Source organism: Desmodus rotundus, chromosome 4 (assembly GCF_022682495.2).
Source record: "Desmodus rotundus isolate HL8 chromosome 4, HLdesRot8A.1, whole genome shotgun sequence".
In the NCBI taxonomy this organism is placed as follows: domain Eukaryota; kingdom Metazoa; phylum Chordata; class Mammalia; order Chiroptera; family Phyllostomidae; genus Desmodus; species Desmodus rotundus.
In genome coordinates this window covers 76,427,783-76,448,396 of record NC_071390.1, presented here as the reverse complement: position 1 = coordinate 76,448,396, position 20,614 = coordinate 76,427,783, and the positions used below count along the sequence as shown (strand labels likewise).

The 20,614-nt window shown below is 42.9% G+C and overlaps 1 protein-coding gene across 14 annotated transcripts in view; it reads left to right on the top strand.

Moving 5' to 3' along the window:
* Window positions 1-5,019, top strand: part of PARD3 (par-3 family cell polarity regulator) — a 715,988-nt gene extending 710,969 nt beyond the window's left edge. For all 14 annotated transcript variants that reach the window (XM_053922257.2, XM_053922260.2, XM_053922267.2 and 11 more), the window contains one exon: window positions 3,006-5,019. In XM_053922257.2, the coding sequence (XP_053778232.1) occupies window positions 3,006-3,399 (394 nt within the window). In that variant the 3' untranslated portion in view covers window positions 3,400-5,019. The remainder of the gene's footprint in view (window positions 1-3,005) is intronic.
* The last annotated feature ends 15,595 nt before the right edge of the window (window positions 5,020-20,614 follow it).

Genomic DNA, 20,614 nt, shown 5'->3' with positions numbered 1-20,614 from the left:
AAGTACTTTCAGGCACAGTCATTGATAAACTTAAGAACTTAAGATCCTTTATTAATTTTTTAAATGTTCCTGCATATTTTTTAAATGTCTCCAAATTTCTTCTTGATTTCTCCCTCTCTCTTGGGTTCACTCTGTTGCTGTCTCACTCTTCTGCTTTGTATGTCTCAATTCTTTGCTTTCTTCACACCCTGACATGGTCTCCCCGCCAGGCCCATTTATTATGTCTCTGAGCTGCTTGTTTACTTGTTAGCCTTGGTCTTTACAACTTCCTTCATCCTCCCACATCCTCCTCACCTCGGTGGCTCTCCTCAAGCATTGGGTGTTTGCTCTGGGAGCTCTGCACTGTGATGGCCTGCAGACCACATCAGAGATCGTTGTAATCACTGAGACGTAGTTGCTGACAAACCAGGGTATGTGCTCTCGGTGGGTTCAAAACTCTCTAGTGGGCACATTCCAAGACCAGACCAACCTGCATGTTGGTTATAAGGAAATTCAGTGGAAGGAGATTAATGTTTTCTTGCCACCATTGTTATTGAGGCCTTTGGGCTCTTGTGACACAGTCAAGAGCTTCCATCTCATCTCTGTGGAGCGTGTGGACTTGCCCTCACTTAGGGAGTGTTTTGAGTTACTCTCTAGTGCCTTTCTCTCCTTCTTGTCTCTACTCAATTTCTCTGACAAAGAAAGAGAAAGCCAATAGTTTTTTTTTTTCCTATTGGCCAGAAAGATGCCCCCCAAACCCAGAGCCTACTCTTTGAAGGCAAAGTGACGCTGCCTTCAGACTCCTCCAACACCCAATAGTCAACCATTTACTCTGTGCCCCACTTTTCTAAGCATTTTACATGTGTTATTTCATTTATTTCTGCCCCATAACCCTATGAGGTTACATATTATACCTATTTCACAGAAGAGGCAAGTTGGGCCCAGAGAGCATAACCCTCCCAGCATCACTCAGCTGGCAGGTGGCAGATTCCAGATTTGCACCCATGTCTGTCTTGATCCTAAGCCACGCTCCCAGTGTGCCTAGTGCCCGGGAGACTGGTTTCCTAGTACAGGAAACTCTTGCTGTCCACTGTGCTCTTGTGTTTCTCTGTGATCTGCTCACTTCCTGTGCCTTAATCAAGAGCTATGAACCCACTAGCTTCCTTATTACCGAGGTTGTGTGTGTGTACATGCATATGTATCTATGTATGTGTACTTTCCTCAAAAGATCTGCTTCCTTCTCTCTATACTGACTAATTTGAAGAAAATTTTAGCTAAATGAAATTCTCCCACATCATCATAGTTTCCATCCCTATCAAGCCTTTAGTGAATTCTCAATATGTTCCTGGAATGATTCAAAATTCAACTCATGATGCATGACTTCCATAGAGCTTCCCGGAGTAGGGGAGTCGGGGATGAAAGGTGTTAGTGGGGCTCCGCAGGCCAAGGGTGAGAAAGAGTGAAACTTCTGCAGCCTATTTCTGGTTATCTTTAGACTGATAACTAACTCGTGAAGAAGTCCCACTTTTGTTGCTCTAACATCAGTAACAAGTTCTTTGTTTTAATTAAAGCTTCATGATTAATGCCAAATCTCTGGTTTCATGCTGGCACTTTCTATCATTCCTCTCTCTGGGCAGATTAATATATGACTTTTTAAGTGAAGATAATCAGTGCTTTAGGCAAAAAACTATCCCATCAAACGTAAGGATTCTCACCTGGGCTGATGGTACAAAACGTCTGATTCCCTTTAAAAGCAAACCAGATAGATGTACTGTAGCCTGCTCAGTTAATCATAGTCCTATCCAGAGGTGAAAATGCCCTTGCGTGCATTTTAGGCCGTACGGAAAACGGGTGGATTTCATCCCAAACCGTATTGATGGCACTGCCGAATGTTCAGAAATGCCAGTACTTCATCTCTGTGGGAGACCCAGTGACCACATAGCCTGGTTCTCCTCTGCAGGGGCCCTTTTGCACATTCCATTGTGTGTGCTGATGCAAACGGCTGAGTAACGCATACTGTCACCAAATGGTTTTCTTGTTGATAAATGAAGCAATAGATTTTGTTTTATCACTCAATTCTCTTTCCATCTCTTCCATTTCCAAGGCAAAAAATTAGGGCATGTCTTCCTTTCTAGCACAAAATTGTTTTACTTTATCATAGCCAATTTTATTGTAAATTCATAAAAGCATCTAGAGACTTGATAGTAAATTAAAGATGTTTCAAAACAATAATGTTTCCTGAAAATGATGTGCAACTTGATTGCACAAATGATGAGAATTTGAAATCTCTGTGTGACTGATTTATTCCCCTAGCATGTGCAGACCAAGAGGGAGTTTGGTAAGTTGTCCTGGACTTCGGTGAGGGGACAGTGCGCAGGCAGACTTCAGGTCTACAGTCGTAATGAGCATGAGTTCTGAGGGGTGTCAGGTGTTGACATACACGACTCCGAAGCCAGGCTGTAAAGGACTGCCTCTTGCATTTTTAATTATAAAGGAGTCTAGACTTAAATCTTTCATAACTGAACTCATGTTGTAATCCATTACATGTACTTCCTATTAGCTGGCATCTCAGGCATCATGGTGGCAGCTGTGTAAAATATTTACTTTGCTTGTTTGAATTGAATTGTAATGTTCTGAAGCAAGCAATTACTGCTGGGTTAGCTGCTGCCAAATCTCGAATCCTCCCCTACAGCATCTGACCAATGTGTCTGACTTGCAGGAGATATATGTTACCCTGAGCAGAGCAGACAGTACCTCCCCAGACACAGAAGAAGGACCCTATTTCTGAGCAGCTCAATCTTAGTTCTCTGTCCTATTTAGCCCTTGTTGTTCAGTTGTCTAAGGCTTGCACTTGCTGAGGGCAGTCATGTGTTCTTCCTTCAGCCCATCACGGTGCCTAGCACATGAGTGGAGCACAGTACTACTGGTTGAAATATTGAAATGCATATTCTCCATCACCCCTTCCCTCCTCTTTTTCTTCTCCCCTCCTCCCAATTTCACACTGACCTTTGGGCTTTGCTTTCTAGGCAAAGCAGGAAAAACGCCAGCTCTGTCTCCCAGGATTCTTGGGAGCAGAACTACTCTCCTGGGGAAGGCTTCCAGAGTGCCAAGGAGAACCCCAGGTACTCCAGCTACCAAGGCTCCAGAAATGGCTACCTGGGTGGGCATGGTTTCAATGCCAGGGTGATGCTGGAGACCCAGGAACTCCTTCGCCAGGAACAGAGACGGAAAGAGCAACAGATGAAGAAGCAGCCCCCTCCCGAGGGGCTCAACAACTATGACTCATATAAAAAAGTCCAGGACCCCAGTTACATCCCTCCTAAGGGGCCCTTTCGGCAGGACGTGCCCCCCTCCCCTTCTCAGGTCGCTAGGCTGAACAGACTCCAGACTCCTGAGAAAGGGAGACCCTTCTATTCCTGAGAAGAGTGGATGCTTCATTCATGCAATAAAGGACATTTTCCTTTAAAGACTTGTATTTTGGGAGTTTTTAAAAACCTCCATGGTACTATGGGATATTTTTGTTGTTGGTATCAGTGCCTTTAAGCAGCATGGGCGAAGAGATGGAAGGCCTTATTCTCTTTGCCATACATATGTCTCAAGTGTGTTTCATGGGAGGATTTCCCACCATCTGACAATCATCTGCTTGAAGCATTCATACACTCTGCGTCTCTCTGGAGGACCAGGGATTCTGAACCTGACCCAGGGAGGTTCATGGCTTTGTGTTACGGCTACGTTCAACTAGTGGTGACAAATTACCTTGTGGCCAAGGTGATGTTGATTTCTCTTTATTCCCTTGAAGTTTTCTGAGATGTGAGGCGACATCTCAGTTTCTGGTGGATGAAAGTGGGTGACATACTCCAGAAATTGAGTCTTTATGGTACTTCACAGCACAGTCATGTATAACTGGTATGCTTCCCCTTCTCATTCTCAGCTCCTTGTAATAGGAAAGTTCCTTCATGTTATAAAGAAGCTAAGCCATATTTCTACACTGTCTGGTTATCATGGGGCTCCTTTTGTAACTGCCTTATAATTCAACATTACCAATAAAGTGATCATTCTATTCTGAGATTATAAAAACACTTGTTCGGTCATGTTCCTAACACATGTGTTGAGTCACCACAGCTTCGGGTAGGGAAGGTGGGTGATGGGAGGGACCCCTGGTGGGGAGGAGCTGGGCCTGCCCATCGGCAGGCCCATACATATATCATGATGTAGGAGGTGGTAGCTAAGAAAATTCTCCCAGGATGAGCTTCTGGCCCAGTACATTCAGGTAATTATTTTAATTAGTTTTTGACAGGTTGGCAGGAAGGGCATAAAGTGGGGCAAAGATAGGTCAGTCATTTGGAGATTCTGAAAACTCATCTGCTTTCTGCTGCTCCCCAAGTGCATTGGAATTAATGTGTGTCCAGTGCGTCCACTTGCTGTATCTCTGCCTGGTGATGCCATCCATGCTACTGAGTAATTCTGCCATGAAACAGGAAAGACGAATAAGAGAAAACCCACCACGTGTCACACAGAGAACACTCTGGTGTCCCCAAACAGTGGTGGCAAAAGTACTTCTCATGTCAATATGTTAATGCACATGTAGGTCACGAGGACCTCAGTTGCTCTTGTGTTTTCATCTGTTGGTCTGAACATCATGTGTTGTAAACCATGGCCAGGTTGCTAAAGTGCCTGCAAATCCCGATGTGAAAACGCTTGAGATCAAAGCTCAGCATACCATGTATTAACAAGAAAAGAAAAGAACAAAACAAAACAAAAACCCTGTACTGCTATGCCTATTTTTTTTTAATGGCACATTGTATTTTGTGTCCACTTGTTTTTAGAGAATGTGTGAAATGTCCATACATGTACCTGTGTCTCCCTTGCATTTCTCTGTAATGGTTCTATTTGTTCATAATGTGTGGTGACGCTTCATGTTGTACCAATATAAACATGGTGACCTTCAATGGCAGGGCTCTTTCTCACAGCCTGCCCTGAGCTGCGAGAAACAGCTTCCTCTGTACATATGAGACTTATAATAAAAGGCATATTTCTTCCTGTTGGTGGTGGTATCTGTAGTATTCTTATAGAAACTGTCCTAGCTGGGGGTTTTTTAAGTATATTAGCAGATGTGGGTTACTTTTTCATATTTAGTGAAAGTTGAAAGTTTCCTCATGTCTGTCTGTGCAAACACAGAAATGGGTGATTGATTACTTACTTGAACACCTGAGGAAAGAGGGGATAGGAAAGGGGGACTTTTCTGCATGAATCCTATAAAAGGCCCAGGCTGCTGAAAGAAGCCTGGGGAATTCTGAATAGAAGGAGCCAATATGCTAGAACTAACTGAAAAAAAATAAGACAGAAAACTACATAAATGTTTCTATTATTGCCCTTCGCTCCCTTTGGATCATTTGAGCAAGCCAAATGTTTGGATTGAGTTCTATCTATCCTTGAATACAGTGAGCCCAGAAAAATGTCCAAATTCTAGTTCACTTTTAATACTAACCTGGTTGTTACTTCCCTGATTATGAAATAGGGCTTTGCTAAATCTTGCAGATCGACACTCATTAGTATTTGCACGACGCTTTGATGATAAGAAGGCAGTACATCCTATGTATGTCTTTATGCACAAATATTGATTGTGGTCCCCACCCAAAGGTTTTGCTAAAACCTGTCAAATGTTTTTCTTGTGGGGTGCCTGCCTTCAGCTGGTTGTCATAGCAGCCCTCATCCTGTTACTAAATGCAAATTCTTCCACCTCTCAGGATTCTAATAAGAGATGTATAGCAAGCCAAGCAAGTAACATGTCTTTGTTTCTTACATGCATGAAAGGTGTGGAAAGTAGAAAAGGAAGATGGACAGATTTGTTAATTTTCTCACTGAGCAGGAAGCCCATGGCAAATGCCAAAACTTACAGGTTATTTGTCTCAACTGACAGTGAGAGGTAAAGCAGGAGAGGTAATCTTGAATATTGTGGGGACCCAAATCACAAAGGAAGTTGTAGATTAAAACTGGCAATTTGAGCCATACAGAGAAGTAGGAATAGATGTGGGTCAGCATAGAAGCAAGAATATGCTCCATGAAGCAATCTTGTCTGAATAAACTCACCTCTGGCTCCAGAACGCCTCACAAGGTCTTCCATGGGTCACTGGAAGAGCATGTCCTGGGAAGAGCCAGGCTGGGCTCTGCCCAGTACCACAGAGGGCATCCCCAGGCACAACATGGGGCAGACAGTCACACTTGGATGAGGATGGACATGGAGTAACTCAACTGTCCCTCAGAAAAAATGCTCCCCTATTGTATTACCACTTTAGTCCGTTATTAGTATATAGTCTGCCCTGGCCAGGTGGCAGTTGGTTGGAGCATTGTACTGTAACTGAAAGATCACAGGTTTGATTCCCAGTTGAGGAACATATGGGAGACAACCTTGATGCTTCTCCCATATCAATGTTTTTTTTTTCTCTCTCTCTTCCTCCTCTTTCTAAAATCAATAAACATATCCTCAGGTGAGGATAAGATAAAGACTACAGTCTTATAAAGATTAATATGTAAATATAAATTATAAAAATAATATATAACATATCTATATTATATGTAATTTAAGCACCGTCCGTCGTCACCCCCTCTCCCTGTGGGCAGTTAGGTCACAGACTGCTCAGAGGTCAAAGCACCCACAACTGCCTAGGCTGTCCCATGAATGGGAAGGAGCATGGGACCTGAGTTGTTCAGGTTTCCTGCCAAGGAATTTGCATATATCACATCAGATACAGTAAACCAAATGAATCTTGCTACTGTGTCTTTGAGTGGGAGAAATTTGTTTTATTGGAAACCCTTTATGAAAAGGGGCAGAAATAGTCCAACTGAGCTGACCACTTTGTCAGCAGTGGGCTTGGTGATTGTCTGCCACCCTGAGTCCAAGGCCGAGGGAGGAGACTGGGGCTTCTGAGGCTTCTCTGTCCATGTTGTTCTCTGTTTACCTAGATGTGCTGGTCATCTTTTGGACTGCTCCCCTCCCTTCAATAGGTTTTTTATTATTATTATTATTGCTGTTCAATTACAGTTGTCTGCATTTTCTCCTCTCCCCCCCCCCCCGACCCCAGACAAACCCTGCCTCCACCCTCCCCCTTGGTTTTGTCCATGTGTCCTTTACAGTAGTACCTGAAAACTCCTCTCCCTGCTGCCCCCTCCCCACTCTGGTTATTGTTAGATTGTTCTTAACTTCAATGTCTCTGGTTATAATTTGTTTGCTTTTTTCTTTTGATTATGTTCCAGTTAAAGGTGAGATCATATGGTATTTGTCCCTCACCGCCTGGCTTATTTCATTTAGCATAATGCTCTCCAGTTCCATCCATGCTGTTGCAAAGGGTATAAGCCTCTTCTTTCTCTCTGCTGCGTAGAATTCCATAGTGTAAATGTACCATAGTTTTTGGATCCACTCATTTGCTGATGGGCACTTAGGTTGCTTCCAGTACTTGGCTATTGTACATTGTGCTGCTATGAACATTGGGGTGTAAGTTGGTGATCAAGTTTCATTTGTTATGAGACAGTACATGTTTGTGTATACATATAACAAGCATATGTGGCATATTTCTGTAATTCTATACGTGTCTATATATGTCTGGTTTAATGTTCCTCATTTCATCCTCTAAGTCCTTCAAACCCGAGTCTTAACCCCAGTCAGAACCAACCTAGATGAAGCAGGCAGTCCTTTGTCTCTGGCTCTGCTGGTCACGGAGGGTACGTCACTAAGGTTCAGCAGCTGCTAAGTAGATATACTCCATCATGGACACCCTTCTTTGATGGCAGAGTGTGCCATAAATTTTAATGTCTATTTCACAGTCATTTTTTCCCCACAAAGATTACTCTGATGATGACATGTCAGGTAAGGAGATAATCTTTCTTTCTTACTTCAGAGACAGGGTATCATCTTAATAAGGCAGCTAATAAGCACATTCACAGGTCGGAAAGTGAGAGTGACAGAGGTGCTTTAATAGAAAACCACCTTCAGCTTTGAGTAATGAATAGATCACAAAGCTTGTTGAATTAAATTGGCTTTTTGTTTTTAATGTGTGAAGGATGAGGGTTGTAATTCTGAGCACAAGCTTTTTAAAAAAAAAAAACAAGAAACTTGTTTTAGTTTAGGTCTCATGGCAAAAAGGGAAGATTGTCATTTCATTCCTCATAGAAGGAACTTGTTTCCCATCAGATATGTTCTTCCCTCTAAAGCCCATCATCTTCCCAGCCAGCATTTATCTACCCTCCTCTTCCTTGTCTCTGTTTGCACATGCCACTCAGCAAAGTAAAAACCTATAGGTGTCCTTTAGCCTTCAGTTCAATTTCTTCAGGTTAAACCCTATAGTAGAAAATTTCATTTTTAAAGGATGCCATCTGGTCCTATTGATCAATCATTCTTTGCTAAGGAGGATAACTGCCTTTCCTCACAAGTTTTTCTTTTCTGAGTTTAGATTTAAATGATTACCGTATTTTTCAGACCATAAGATGCACCTAGGTTTTAGAGGAGGAAAATAGGAAAAAATTTTTTGAAGCAAAAAATGTGGTATATTTAATAACATAAAGAACATAGCATTTCACCAATGTAAATGTAAGCTACATGCAGACTGTAAGATGCACCCCCATTTTCCTCCCAAATTTGGGGGGTGTCTTATAGTCCGAAAAATATGGTACTCTTTTCTCATTTTTAACTTTGTAAAGCAAGTGATATGTACATTAGCCCACCCCTCCCAAGATGGGATTGTTCCATACTGGACACAGGACAACAGTGCAAGAAACAAGACAAAGTCCTTCTTTTACAAGGTTGAACAATTACTCACCTTCCCTCCTTAGCACTTATTTGCTCACAGGATCAATTAAGTGTGTGAAAAACACACTATTCTGAATTGCTCAACTAACTGCTGAGTCTCTTCATGCTGTTGTTGGCTTATAAAAGCCATTTGGAGTCTGTCTCCAGACATGGCAGCCTGTCTCTTGGGTGTCACTAGCCTGCAAGGACCAACTGCTAGAAGGTGGTGCTGGTGGCAGGAGCCTCGACTCTGAGGCTACTTTGCTGCTTGCTGGGAGCCCCCTCCTGAAACTGAAATTTGGCTTCCATGAGGGGTTTTATGATGCAAATATTTTAAGTAAAACTTTGAAGATTTTGCCATTAAAAACAGTCTCACATGGCTCAGAGCCCAGCAGACTGCAAACCACAAGGGGGAAGAGTGCCACGTATTGCTGGCAAGAAACAGGCAAGAAAACAACATTAATTTCCAAACCAGCCATGACCTTGGCTAATGACCCGATTTCAGGGTTCAATTCACATCTGGCCTGCTTTATTTCAGCTCTAGTTGTCAGTGGCAACATACTATCACAGTTGTTTATGTTGGGATGAAATGGGTGAAAACATCAGCCCGACAACTCAGACAGGTCAGATTAGGACTTGCCAATGTTTGTGGGGTATTTTGGAATATTGCAAACCTTTGAACTTGTCTTGTGAAGCCTCAAAGGGAATTTACCCGGCACATGCCTTGACCTGCAACTCCATTTCCAAACGTTCCTTAACTTTATCTGCTTGGCTTGCCTCCAATCTGAGCCCAGGGACTTCACACTCTGGTCTAAGCAACTGGAGCTTTTCACAAAGCTTGAAATCCAAAGAGAGAGCTGCTTTACTCACGGAGCACTTTACGGTTTGTACAGTATCCTCTTCTTTTCATTGTGAACCCCTAAACCCTGTGAAGCAGGTTACAGGAATGATAGTCCAATTTTACACACAAGAAAACGGACACTCCCAGACTTCGGGGCTTGCCAGTCAGTGAGCAGCTCGGTCAGAACACACAACCCGTTGTCCTGAGCACAGCCCACGCTCGTGGTGTGAAGGTCCCGACAAAAGAAAAGTTTTTCATTTACAAGAATTTTATATTTCTTATTAGTTGATGGTCATTTATTGATTGGGAAAAATGCAACATAATATACAAAGTTATGAAAACCGTAAGTCCTTGAAAATAAATTTTACTTTATTAATCAGAACTATTACATACAGTAGAAAATTACACATGTATATATTACATACTACATACATCATGCAGTATGTAATGTAAGTGTAATACTTCATTCATGCCAGTGTGTTGTAAATTTAAAGCACCTGTTGCAGTAGACAGTGCCCGGCTTCCCGCGGGTTTGCAGACCCTCTGGGCCCTTGTTGGTGAGCACTGCCCCATGCTTTAGATCCTTTGCTTCACTATGTAGACCTCTTAGACCAAAAGGTATTTGTTTCTAAGCCAGGTGTTCATGTTGAGAAAAGAGCCATGTGAGATTAAAGACAAGGAGATTTACAAGCACAGTGAAAGTGTATAGAAGAGTAGGCTCTAGAACATGAGGGAAGTAGGATGCGGTAGATGAGGAGAGGCCACAGCAGAAAGCAGTCCTAGCACTTCAATTTCTGAAACAGGTGCAAAGAGACCCCACATGTAATACAAAATAGAAAGATCGCAGGGAGATTGTGAAACAATAAACATTTGCATTAAATCATCTGCTGTATTCAGCACAGATGGAAAAAGCCTGTTACAAAATGTTGTAAGACTCTTGCAGCAGGTTTCAAGCTGGACATGCATTAAAAACATTCATAAGCTTTTCACCATGGGAATAAAAATGTAAATTATTTTTGGTGAGGATTTTTTCTTTGCCTATTATTTTTCTATGTATTTTATTTTATTTTTGGGAAGGAGATGACCTAGTACTAGCCAAGGGAGAATGAGCCATTTAGAGTTGTGTAGATAAAATTCAGAGAGGCAGAATATGAATTAAACATGGAAAGACACTTTTAGCTTTGAGAAATTCCCAGTGAAATGGGTGGTTTATTTCACTCAAGATCCTAATCAGACACAGTTACAGCATCCCAGAGAGAACCACTGGCAGTTACTGAGTGTGTTGCGTGTCTCAGAGCCCCAGGCAGAGTTTGGGCAGCTCAGGAGGACCAGACAGGCTCTCCTGGGAAGATTTCTTCGCCATCAGAGCTGTGTGCATCCTCTGCGGGCACGGGTGCATCTGATGCCGGCGGCTCCTTTAAGTAGACTGTGGGGTTGTGGAGCAGGAGCCAGCAACTGATGCTCCAGGGCCCCCTCCTCTGATTTCATGCCCCCAGAGAAGAGAGGCAGACAGTCACAGACTCAGTGTCTGCAAGAACTGGCTCACCTAAGGAAACGAGTTTCCAATAACGAATCCAGCTGAATGAGACACTTCCCTTGGCTCCAGCTCTCCTTCCCGTAAGCCAGGAAATGTTCTCCCCATTCATTAGGGGATGGCTCATCAGGGACTTCTAATCTCTGATTGGTTACTGTATATACTATGCTGGTATTTTTTGCTGCCTAGCTTCAGTCCTTTTACATTTCCCTCTGGATTAATTGAAAATCTTGGCTTTCCTGTTGTGTGATTTGTTCAAGGTAATTGTAAGGCCATGAAAAGGCTGATATTGATTTTTTAAAGAAGATGCCACTTTGTGTGACCTGAATGTAGAATGTAGAATGTGGGGTCAGTATAGGAAAAATAATGATCTCCTATTTATGTATTCATTCATTCAATCATGTCTCCCCACTGTAGGCAAAGTGCTGTACTGGATGTTCGGAGTACTCCAGGGAATACAGTCTTAAGAATAAACAGAAGAACCTATATAACAGTCAGAGGGTGATACTCGGCATGAAGAAAACAGAGTAGGTTTGGGGATGGAAAGTGAAAAGGTATGAGGGGACTGCTATTTCAAGCAAAGTGGACAGAAATCACAGTTGGCCAGAGCTCTGCAGGGGGAGCAGCTGTGCATTATTTGAAGGAAGAGCAAGCCTGACGAAGGACTGGCAGGTGCAGACGCAGGAGGCAGCAGTGTGTGGGGTCTACTCAAAGAATAGTGAGGAGGCCAGGCTTAGCATTTTGTCAGGTGAATGTGGCTGAGGAAGTTCAGGAACAAGAGAGTTTATTATGCTAATAACCAGAGCTAGAAAAGGAGAAAAGTGAAGGCAAGAGTCAGGTAAGGACACAAAACAATGGTCAAAGAATTGAGGTTAAAGAGTAGCTGGAATTGGGGTATTAGAATGGTCAGTGGGTGGGGTGCTCTAACCGGAGATTATGGGGGAATCGATGGGTGTGACTGCAAGAAGAAGGTGGCTGAGGTGAGGCTGAACACAAGATTAATGGTGGTGAGCAGTTAAGGAACAGAGAGACAAGTGTGTTTGGAGAATCTTCTTTATGGTATTGAAATCAACAACAACACGGTTGTAAAACAGGGATTCAAATGCTAAAATCCTCACAAAATAATAATCTATATGATACTGCAAAGAAGAGTGAAATAACAGATCTTATAATTAATTAACAGCTTCAAAAGAGTGAGGGGGTTAGGGAAAAGGGAAGAATAATGTCAATAAGGAGTAAGAGAGACACCTACCCCATTTCCCAGACTGAGATTTGCGCCGTCCAAGCAGAACACAGCCACCCTGGGAGGGCTGTGGGTACTGTTTTGAGCATGAAGTGGGTGGGGCATGGAGAAAGCCCTTTAAGGATGTCAGACCACATAATGAGGATGACCTAGAGTTTTGGGGCTTCTTCTGGGGTCTGAAGTAAAAAGGGATACAGAGCACGATAAAGTTCTGTGGTCTCTAAGGGGGACCACAGAAATTCAATTCTAACCATTGCCTGTTGCTCAGATACTGAGAGGCAATCATGCAAGAGCTTGATGGGCCCTTTGCCTAGGGCCAGGCTGCTATGACTTCCTGCATCACAGCAGCCAGATTTCCCAAGCTCACTTCATGCCATGTGTGTCTATGTCTCGATGATAGACATACTCATATTTTCATTCATTCTTTCAGGGGCTAATACACTCCAGACACTGTGCTGTCACTGCTCATTTAGTGGTAAGCTAGAGACATCAATGTTCACATAAAAATTATTGTCCAAAGGCAGAAGCAAATATTAATTAAATAAAGATACTGATACAGGCATACTTCACTTTATTGTGCTTTGCAGATACTGTGTTTCTTACAGACTGAAGGTTTGTGGCCACCTGTGTGAAGCAAGTCTACCTGCTCCATTTTCCCAACAGCATTTGCTCACTTTGCATCTCTGTGTCACATTGTGGTAATTCTCACAAGATTTCACACTTTTTCATTATCATTATATTTGTTATGGTGATCTGTGATCAGTGATCTTTGATGTTACTATTGTAATTGGTTTAGGGTGCCATGAACCACTCCTATGTGAGATGGCAAACAATCAGTTAAGTATTGTGTGTGTTCTGACTGCTCCACCAACTGGCTATTCCCTGTCTCTGTCCCTCTCCTCAGGCAGCCCTAGTCACTGAGACAGAACACTATTGAAATTAGGCCAATTAATAACCCTATAATGGCTTCTAAGTGTTCAAGCAAAAGGAAGAGTCTCACATCTCTCACTTTAAATCACAAGCTAGAAATGTTCAAGCTTAGTGAAGAAGGCACGTCGAAGCCAAGGCAGGCTGAAGGCTTGTGTGCCAACCAGCCAACTTGTAAAATAAAGCAGCGGCAGGGTTTGAGAGGATTGACTCCAATTTTGAAAGAAGTTCCACAGTGGGTAAAATGCTGTCAAACAGCATGTTACAGAGAAATCATATGTGAAAGAAAGAGTCAATCAATGCAGCAAACTTCACTGCAGTATTGTTTTAAGATATTGTCACAGTCACCCCAACCTTCAGCAACCACTACCCCCGGTTTCAGGCTTTTGAGCATCCACTTATTCATCTGCTCACCACCTGTTTGTTGACTGGGTCAGGCATTGTTTGAGGAGCTTGGGATATATTAGTGAACGAATCAGATAAAAACCCTTGCCCTCATCAAGCTTACATTTGAGGGTATGTTGGAGAGTACAGTGGGCAGTGTGAGGAGACAGACAACAAGCAGCCAGCTCAGGAAATCTTCTAGCATGTGAAAAGTGGTGCTTTGCTGTGAAGAAGCAAGCAGGGTAAGGATGAGCAAGAGTATAGGTGGAAAACACCTCATTGAGGCTTCATTTGTGCATAGACTGGAAGCAGGGTGGTGAGACGTGTGGAAACTAAGATCAAGGAGGGGCTGAAATGATAGGATATGACAGGTCCTAGAGTGATGGTTAAGGTATGTGAAGGATAGCTGGAAGATAGGTGTTTAAAAAACAGAGAAGCAAGGATGTTATATTGAACACTGAGATCACTGCAAATGATGACAAGAACAATACTAGTAAAAGTGACAAGTGAACAGGACAGAAACCCCTGAGCAATGAAGAAGAATGATGTGATGGGATGGATACTAAGATGACGGAGGTGGATCACAGAGTCTGTGGCATGAGATTCAGGAGTAGGAGAGTTTGGTGAGAGAAGAAAGGCCTGGGGCTATAACAAGATATCTACTCTAACCCTGGGCCCCAGCACTATGAGGACCATAGGAGGCAAAGAGCCACCACACACACTGGCTGGGAGATGAGGCTGAGAATACAGAGGCTTTGTTGCTCTAAGTCTGGACACTGCAGTGCTGAAGCCCTGGGGAGGAATTCTGGAACTAGGGAATGGCCAAACCAAGAACAAAATAGGAGGATGCACAGAGCTTTAGAGGGATTAGAGTGTTAGGGATGGAGGTGCCATTGGAGTCTGTGGCTTCTTGTGATAACTGCCATAAACAGGGAAAATGGGCACAGTAGTGTCAAGGCCATGATATAGGGGGAATGAGGGGGGGCAAGTTGTCTGTGGCTCTCTTAACCCCTGCTCATGTAGGCAGAGAGATCTGGGGGCCCTCATACTCTAATCCTGGGGCCGCCTCTTGATTCCCATTGAAGGGATGAAGGCTTGGGAGGGATGGCCTTCACATTGGGCTCACTTTTGAGTCTTATGAGGAGTTCCCAGGCTCCTTCATGCCCCAAAAGATTGATTTGAGATGTCTGAGGAAGTCCATCTTGAGGATCAAGCAAGGCAGAGATAAGATAAGAGCAACATTTCAGGAAAATTCCCTACACCACAAATGCAGCTAGAATGGACAGGAAGGTTAGCTAAAAGATAGGAGGCCATAAGTATTAATAAGTGCACAAACCCAAAGAAATGCAACTGAAGTTCTTGGAAGGCAGCTTGGCTTATCTTGAGTTAATGAATTACCTGCTCAAGCTATTTGGCGGTTGTGATGGTGGTGGCGATGACATTTGTGTACTTTGTCTGGGGTATATGGACACTTTCTCAGTAGAATAGTGTGTGCATTAGTCTGGGTTTCTGAGAAGCAGGCACCAAGATGAGACTGGATGCACACCAGATTGATTGGGGGCACGCTGGTGAGGGGTAATAGGGATGGAGACAGGAACCTGGAAGAGACCTCCAATCATGATGCAATTCTGACTGCTGTGCAGAGAGAGGGAAGGAAGAAAGGCCACAGACTAAAGTGACTTTAAGAAAGTTTGATAAGGCCCAAGGGGGGTCCTTGAGCCAAAATCCTTCCTTAGAGAAGCTTGGGAACAAGTCTGCCTTAGCATCCTGCTATCCTGCTGGCTGAGAGAAGGTCATGGAAAGCACAGTCTTGATAAAAAGACAGCGATGGACTTCAGAGGGCAGCACTCAGGACCCTCAGCCAACTATGCTCAGTCTGTAGAGGATCCTAGCAGCTTCCCTTTATAGTCACTAGGTCTTGACTTAACTTTCCACTCACGATGACTGTCTGGAGCACGCGTGTCCTGTCATGCCGTTGTAGGCTGTGGGGACCTAACCACGCCCTCATGGCTGGGAAACTTCCCACCCAGTTCCCACATCTTAGAACATAGTTCAGACTGGGTACAAGACATAGGGAAGTCTTACCATATGTAACTTTAGTTTTTTGAAAAATATTTATATTTTATTATAAATTTTACAGTATAGCAATACTTCAACTTGTGTATAGGAGCTTAACTTTTCCTTAATGAATCACACCACACAGATCATGATGATTCTAACAAATGAATATCTTTTCTCTGATACACTTTACTATGCCACTTAATATTAAGAGTAATAAGCAAAGTTGGAAATATTATTGATGTGGAATGATAAAAATGTGTCACATTTTAATCAATCCCTTTCCTTCAGGGTCTTATTATACCATGGTAGGTTACAAGAAACCCTAAAGAAAAAGGAGTGTTATCACGATCCCCACCAGAGTGACCTTTGACAAAAGGTTAAGTTTTTTTATGGACTGGGAGTCGTAGATGGTTTCATTTACTCTGTACCTGAAACAGCTCCCTCACTACTCCTCCCTCTCCCGAGTTATTGCCAATTGGCTCCTGGCTGAGAATAACTTGATCGCTTTCTAACTAGTGACCATCCCATGTCCTTTGGGTACGTAAAACTAACCAAAATTACTTTGACTGCTTTGCAAATCTACTTTCTCAGGACTTTGTTCATATTGACCAGTGACTTCTTCTAGAGAAGGTAACAGAGAAATGACATGCCACTGAGTGTGGGTGGAAGAGATTTGGGAGAGGTTTTTGGGTTTTTTTTTTCCTGTTTTAAAAAAAGGTAGGTGCCATAAAGGGGAGCCCAAGAAGTTTTCTAAATGTTCAGATTGATTCATAAACAAAAGCCTTGCATTCTGTTTGCCTCTTTTCTTAATTAAGCATTGATTCAGTAGGTAGAACAAGTTTAACTTACAATGATAAACTCTTGGCTTGACCTTTTCTCACTGGCCATTATTGAAATATTTTAAAGTTTAATTAGCAGAAAAATTGTTTAAAAGCTCAGCTCTTACAAATACTGGAAATGAGAGTTGTCACTAAGCTGCTGGTTTACCTCCAGACTGGGGAGTGGTACTCAAGTGGAGGAAGCACAACAGAACTTCCCTTGGAAAACAGCGGTTCTCTACAGCACAGAGACCACCCAGGAGCTCTCTCCACAATGCTCCTGCAAGATGACTGTTTTGCACTGGAGCTAAAGTTGATGGAGAGCCTGAGACACAGAGAACTCACGTAACATACTGAGGTTTTGGGTACAAGTTTTCAGGTCTTCCTTGAGAGGATAAGAGGTGGGACAAGGATTGGGTGCCAGGCACTTATGCAGTCCTTTGGCTCCAGAGATGACAAGAAGCTGAGGAGTCTAGAGCAATACGATTACTATTTAATAATGTTGGCCATTAGGAGACCATCAAAGATTCATGTTCTGCTCAGGAGAGCCAACTTCCCTTTTGAGTACTGGAGAGACTCGTAGCAATGCTGGCTTGGGCCAAAGGCCTCTTGGCACAGGTGTGAGTATTGATCACCCTTGAAGGGTAGAAAATGCCGCTCTCTTTCTGATTAAAAGTTTGTTACAAAGAAGAACAAAGGCCTAAGGCGGTAGGCATGGTTAACAGCCTACATTAAGAAAATCTCTACATTAAGGAGTATCTGTTGCCAGAGTGCGTATTCTGATTGCTGCCACGGTGGAACTTTAATGGATCCACTTTTGTTCTTTCCTTTCAGATGCTGAATCCATCTTTAGGCTGTCTTCATCATCATGCATCTTCTCTTTGCCATTGACTTTATGAACTTTGTGTGTGTGTGTGTGTGTGCTAAGCACTATGGTTTTGCCTGAGAAGATGAAAACATCAACTGGGGAGAAAAAAAAAACCATGAATACTAGAATTTTCAGGGACACTCATGTTAAATTCCATTTTAGTTAATCTGTGGGTAAGATTCCCAAAGACATATTGTAGCACCTTACAAAGTGATTCATCCACATGCTGTAGGACTCAGGTCCATTTAAATCCACATGAGACTTTAGCCCAGTGTTTAAAAAATAATCGGAGCCCTTCAATACCCCCATTAGTGCACCCTGAATTCCTGATCTCAGGCTAGCTCTGAGGCACAATTCTGATGCTTAATATGTGTATTGATCCTTTCAACAGTTAACCTCCAGGATTTGTTTAATCCCAGTATTGTGTTTTAGGCTTACTTCTTGTTTTGGTTTTACAATACTTCAACCCAACGTAAGTCCTGCTTTGGCGACTTAATGCTCCACTCTCCTTTGGTTTGACCAAACAGCTCAGCTTCATCTTTCCAAATGTGCTTCAAGCTTGGATCACACTCTAATGTCCCCAGATGGCACCAGGGACACTACATCTATCATTTCTGATAGGTTACCTTTATGAAAATAATAGACCATGAAATTAATCTGGCTCCTCCTGTTTGTTTGTTTGTTTTTGAATAGTAGGCACAAAATAAGTGTTTGTTGAGTGAATGCTTTGCATGGAACTTTATTTAAAGGAATTAAACTTTTTTGCTGTATTTTCTATGTGTTCAATTAAAACAAACATATATTGTTTCTGTAAACAATGAGAGAGAGAGAGGAGAAAAGAGATTCTGATGTGAGTCCGAAGTAGAAGAACTTTAAAAAGAAAAATAGTTGTAGATTCTTGAATGACTTTATTTGGGAGTTATCCCCAATGAACTTCAAATGTTTTATTAAAATTGGATTAGTGAAATATTGACCCCCTGCTTCTTGGGTTTGATTCTGTGAATCCTTTGTTAATCACTGAAATGGTGTTCCACTGGTATCTGCTCCCGGCCCTCTTCTCGCACTCTGTCCCCTTCCTGCACAATTTCTTCCACTGCCATCTACATGTTGAAGACATCCAGCCCCAATGTCCCAGGAACCCTCCATTCTCTCTTGGTCTTCAATCTGGCCTGCCTTGCTTCTCTCTGCGGGCCAAAGCACCACTGCCTCTGCTGCTGGTCCTTCTGTGAATGTCCCCACACCTATCCCTTCCATGGATGCCCCCATACCTGTGCCAAAGGTCGGTTTCTTGGAGCTCTCAGTGCCTCACTGGAGCTCAGCGTTCCTCCCACTGCCCCATGTTCTCAGCAGTATTGTTTTCAGCCTTATTTATGACAAAAGTTAGAGCAGTGTCAGGAGCATGGGCTTGAGTCAGCTGACCCGGGTTTGAATCCCTGCTTTGTCACTTCCTCACTGAGTACTCCTGTATTTTAACCCTCTGAGCCTCAGTGTCCTCATCTCTGAATTGGGGACTATAATAGTACTTATCTCATAGAGTTAGGAGAATTAATTGATAATGCAGCTGCTTGGTTCCAGGCTTAGAACAAAATAATTAACCCCAAAATACTAGCTGTTCTTCTTTACAGATTCCTTTGAAAAAGCATCCTCTTAAGTTCTTCTCGGCAGTCCTGTTTAGTCCACGGGACTCTAAAGGGAGTTTATAGGGATGTTCAGAGAACTATACCTAAACAGAGAGACTGTGCACTTCACCCCTGTCCACTGGTCCTGCTTTCCTATTCCCTTTTCTCTAGCGGAAGGTTTTTATGTAAATTTACTGCTAGGAGCTTTGGTCTCTAATTCATCACACAGGGCATCTGCACCCACGCCAGGACCCTGTACCCAACAATCTTTAAGTATTGTGGATTCCACTCTTACTCCATGAGCAGAGACTACCAACCATGTTCCCCAGAAAAGCCTGCTCACCTTGCCAGCCTTCTGATGACTGACAGCACCATTGCTCCTTGAGGACTAGGGGGATGTGCTCAGGATATTTCCTTTGACTCCTTTATAGGTTTGTTATGTTTCTGAGGGAATTTCCCAACATGTTTATATGGTAGTTGCTTAAATAACTTCAGAATCATAATTTGTTTTGAAGCATGTTATTCTCTTTATGTTCCATAAATTATGAAGATTATCTGGCTTCTTGGGAAGCAGTTGTGTTTTAGAACAGTTTAATTCCAACCTGTGGGGAACAACTGGGAATTGGCTGGAGTGGGGAACACACTAAAAAACCTATTAAGTCTATTCATTCTTTAATTTTCCTGATTCTGCTGATCAGTGAGGCTATGGTTCCAGGTATGAGAAAATTTGCTCATTACCACCTTGCACTGATATTGTAAGAATTCCCAAATGATTCCTTGCTTTCATTTTTGTTTTGTTTCTTTTGCAACGAGAAGGGCTCCCTCCATGAAAACACCATGAAGAAGCATGCCCAAATATAAGGGAGGAGTGTCCAGTGTAGGTGGACACATAAGGACTGAGAAACTACTCTGAAACCGCTACTCTGACCCTGAATAGCCCTTGGTGGTCAGGACCAGGCTGTCCTGGGGCCAATGGGTGACTTCCTATTCAGTGCCATCTGCACTTGAAGTATCCATTTTGGGCTGTACCCTGAAGACAGACCAACCTCTCTCAGAGCCAACATTCTTAAGTCATTCTGCAGCTCAAGAGTGTGACAGAACCTAATGTCTGTGACAAAACATCCAACTTCCTTCACTTGGCTCTGAGGCTCTCCATGACTCAGCCTTTTCTCTGCCATGTCCCAACTTTAAACTTTTATCCATTCACATCTTGCATTCCTGTCTGATTCTTGGGTCCACAACAATACTCTGGCCTGAAAGGTCTCTCTCCCCACTCTCCTCACCATCAGCCCGGAGCCCATTCATCCTTCAAAGTCTGACTCACTTTCTATCTCCTTCCTATAGAATGCTCTCTGGCCACATTAGCCTTGTGATGTCTGTCCACAGAGCTCTTCAATTATATATTCTACCCTGTGAGCACTTCTTGTGTCTGGGTTCTCATTATTAATAATGTTTTTGTGTATTTATGTTTTATTGGTATCACTGGTCTGGCAGTACAAAGACTGAACTTTGTGTCTATTCATATTCCCCACAGTGCTTTTCTCATGATGGCTTCCCT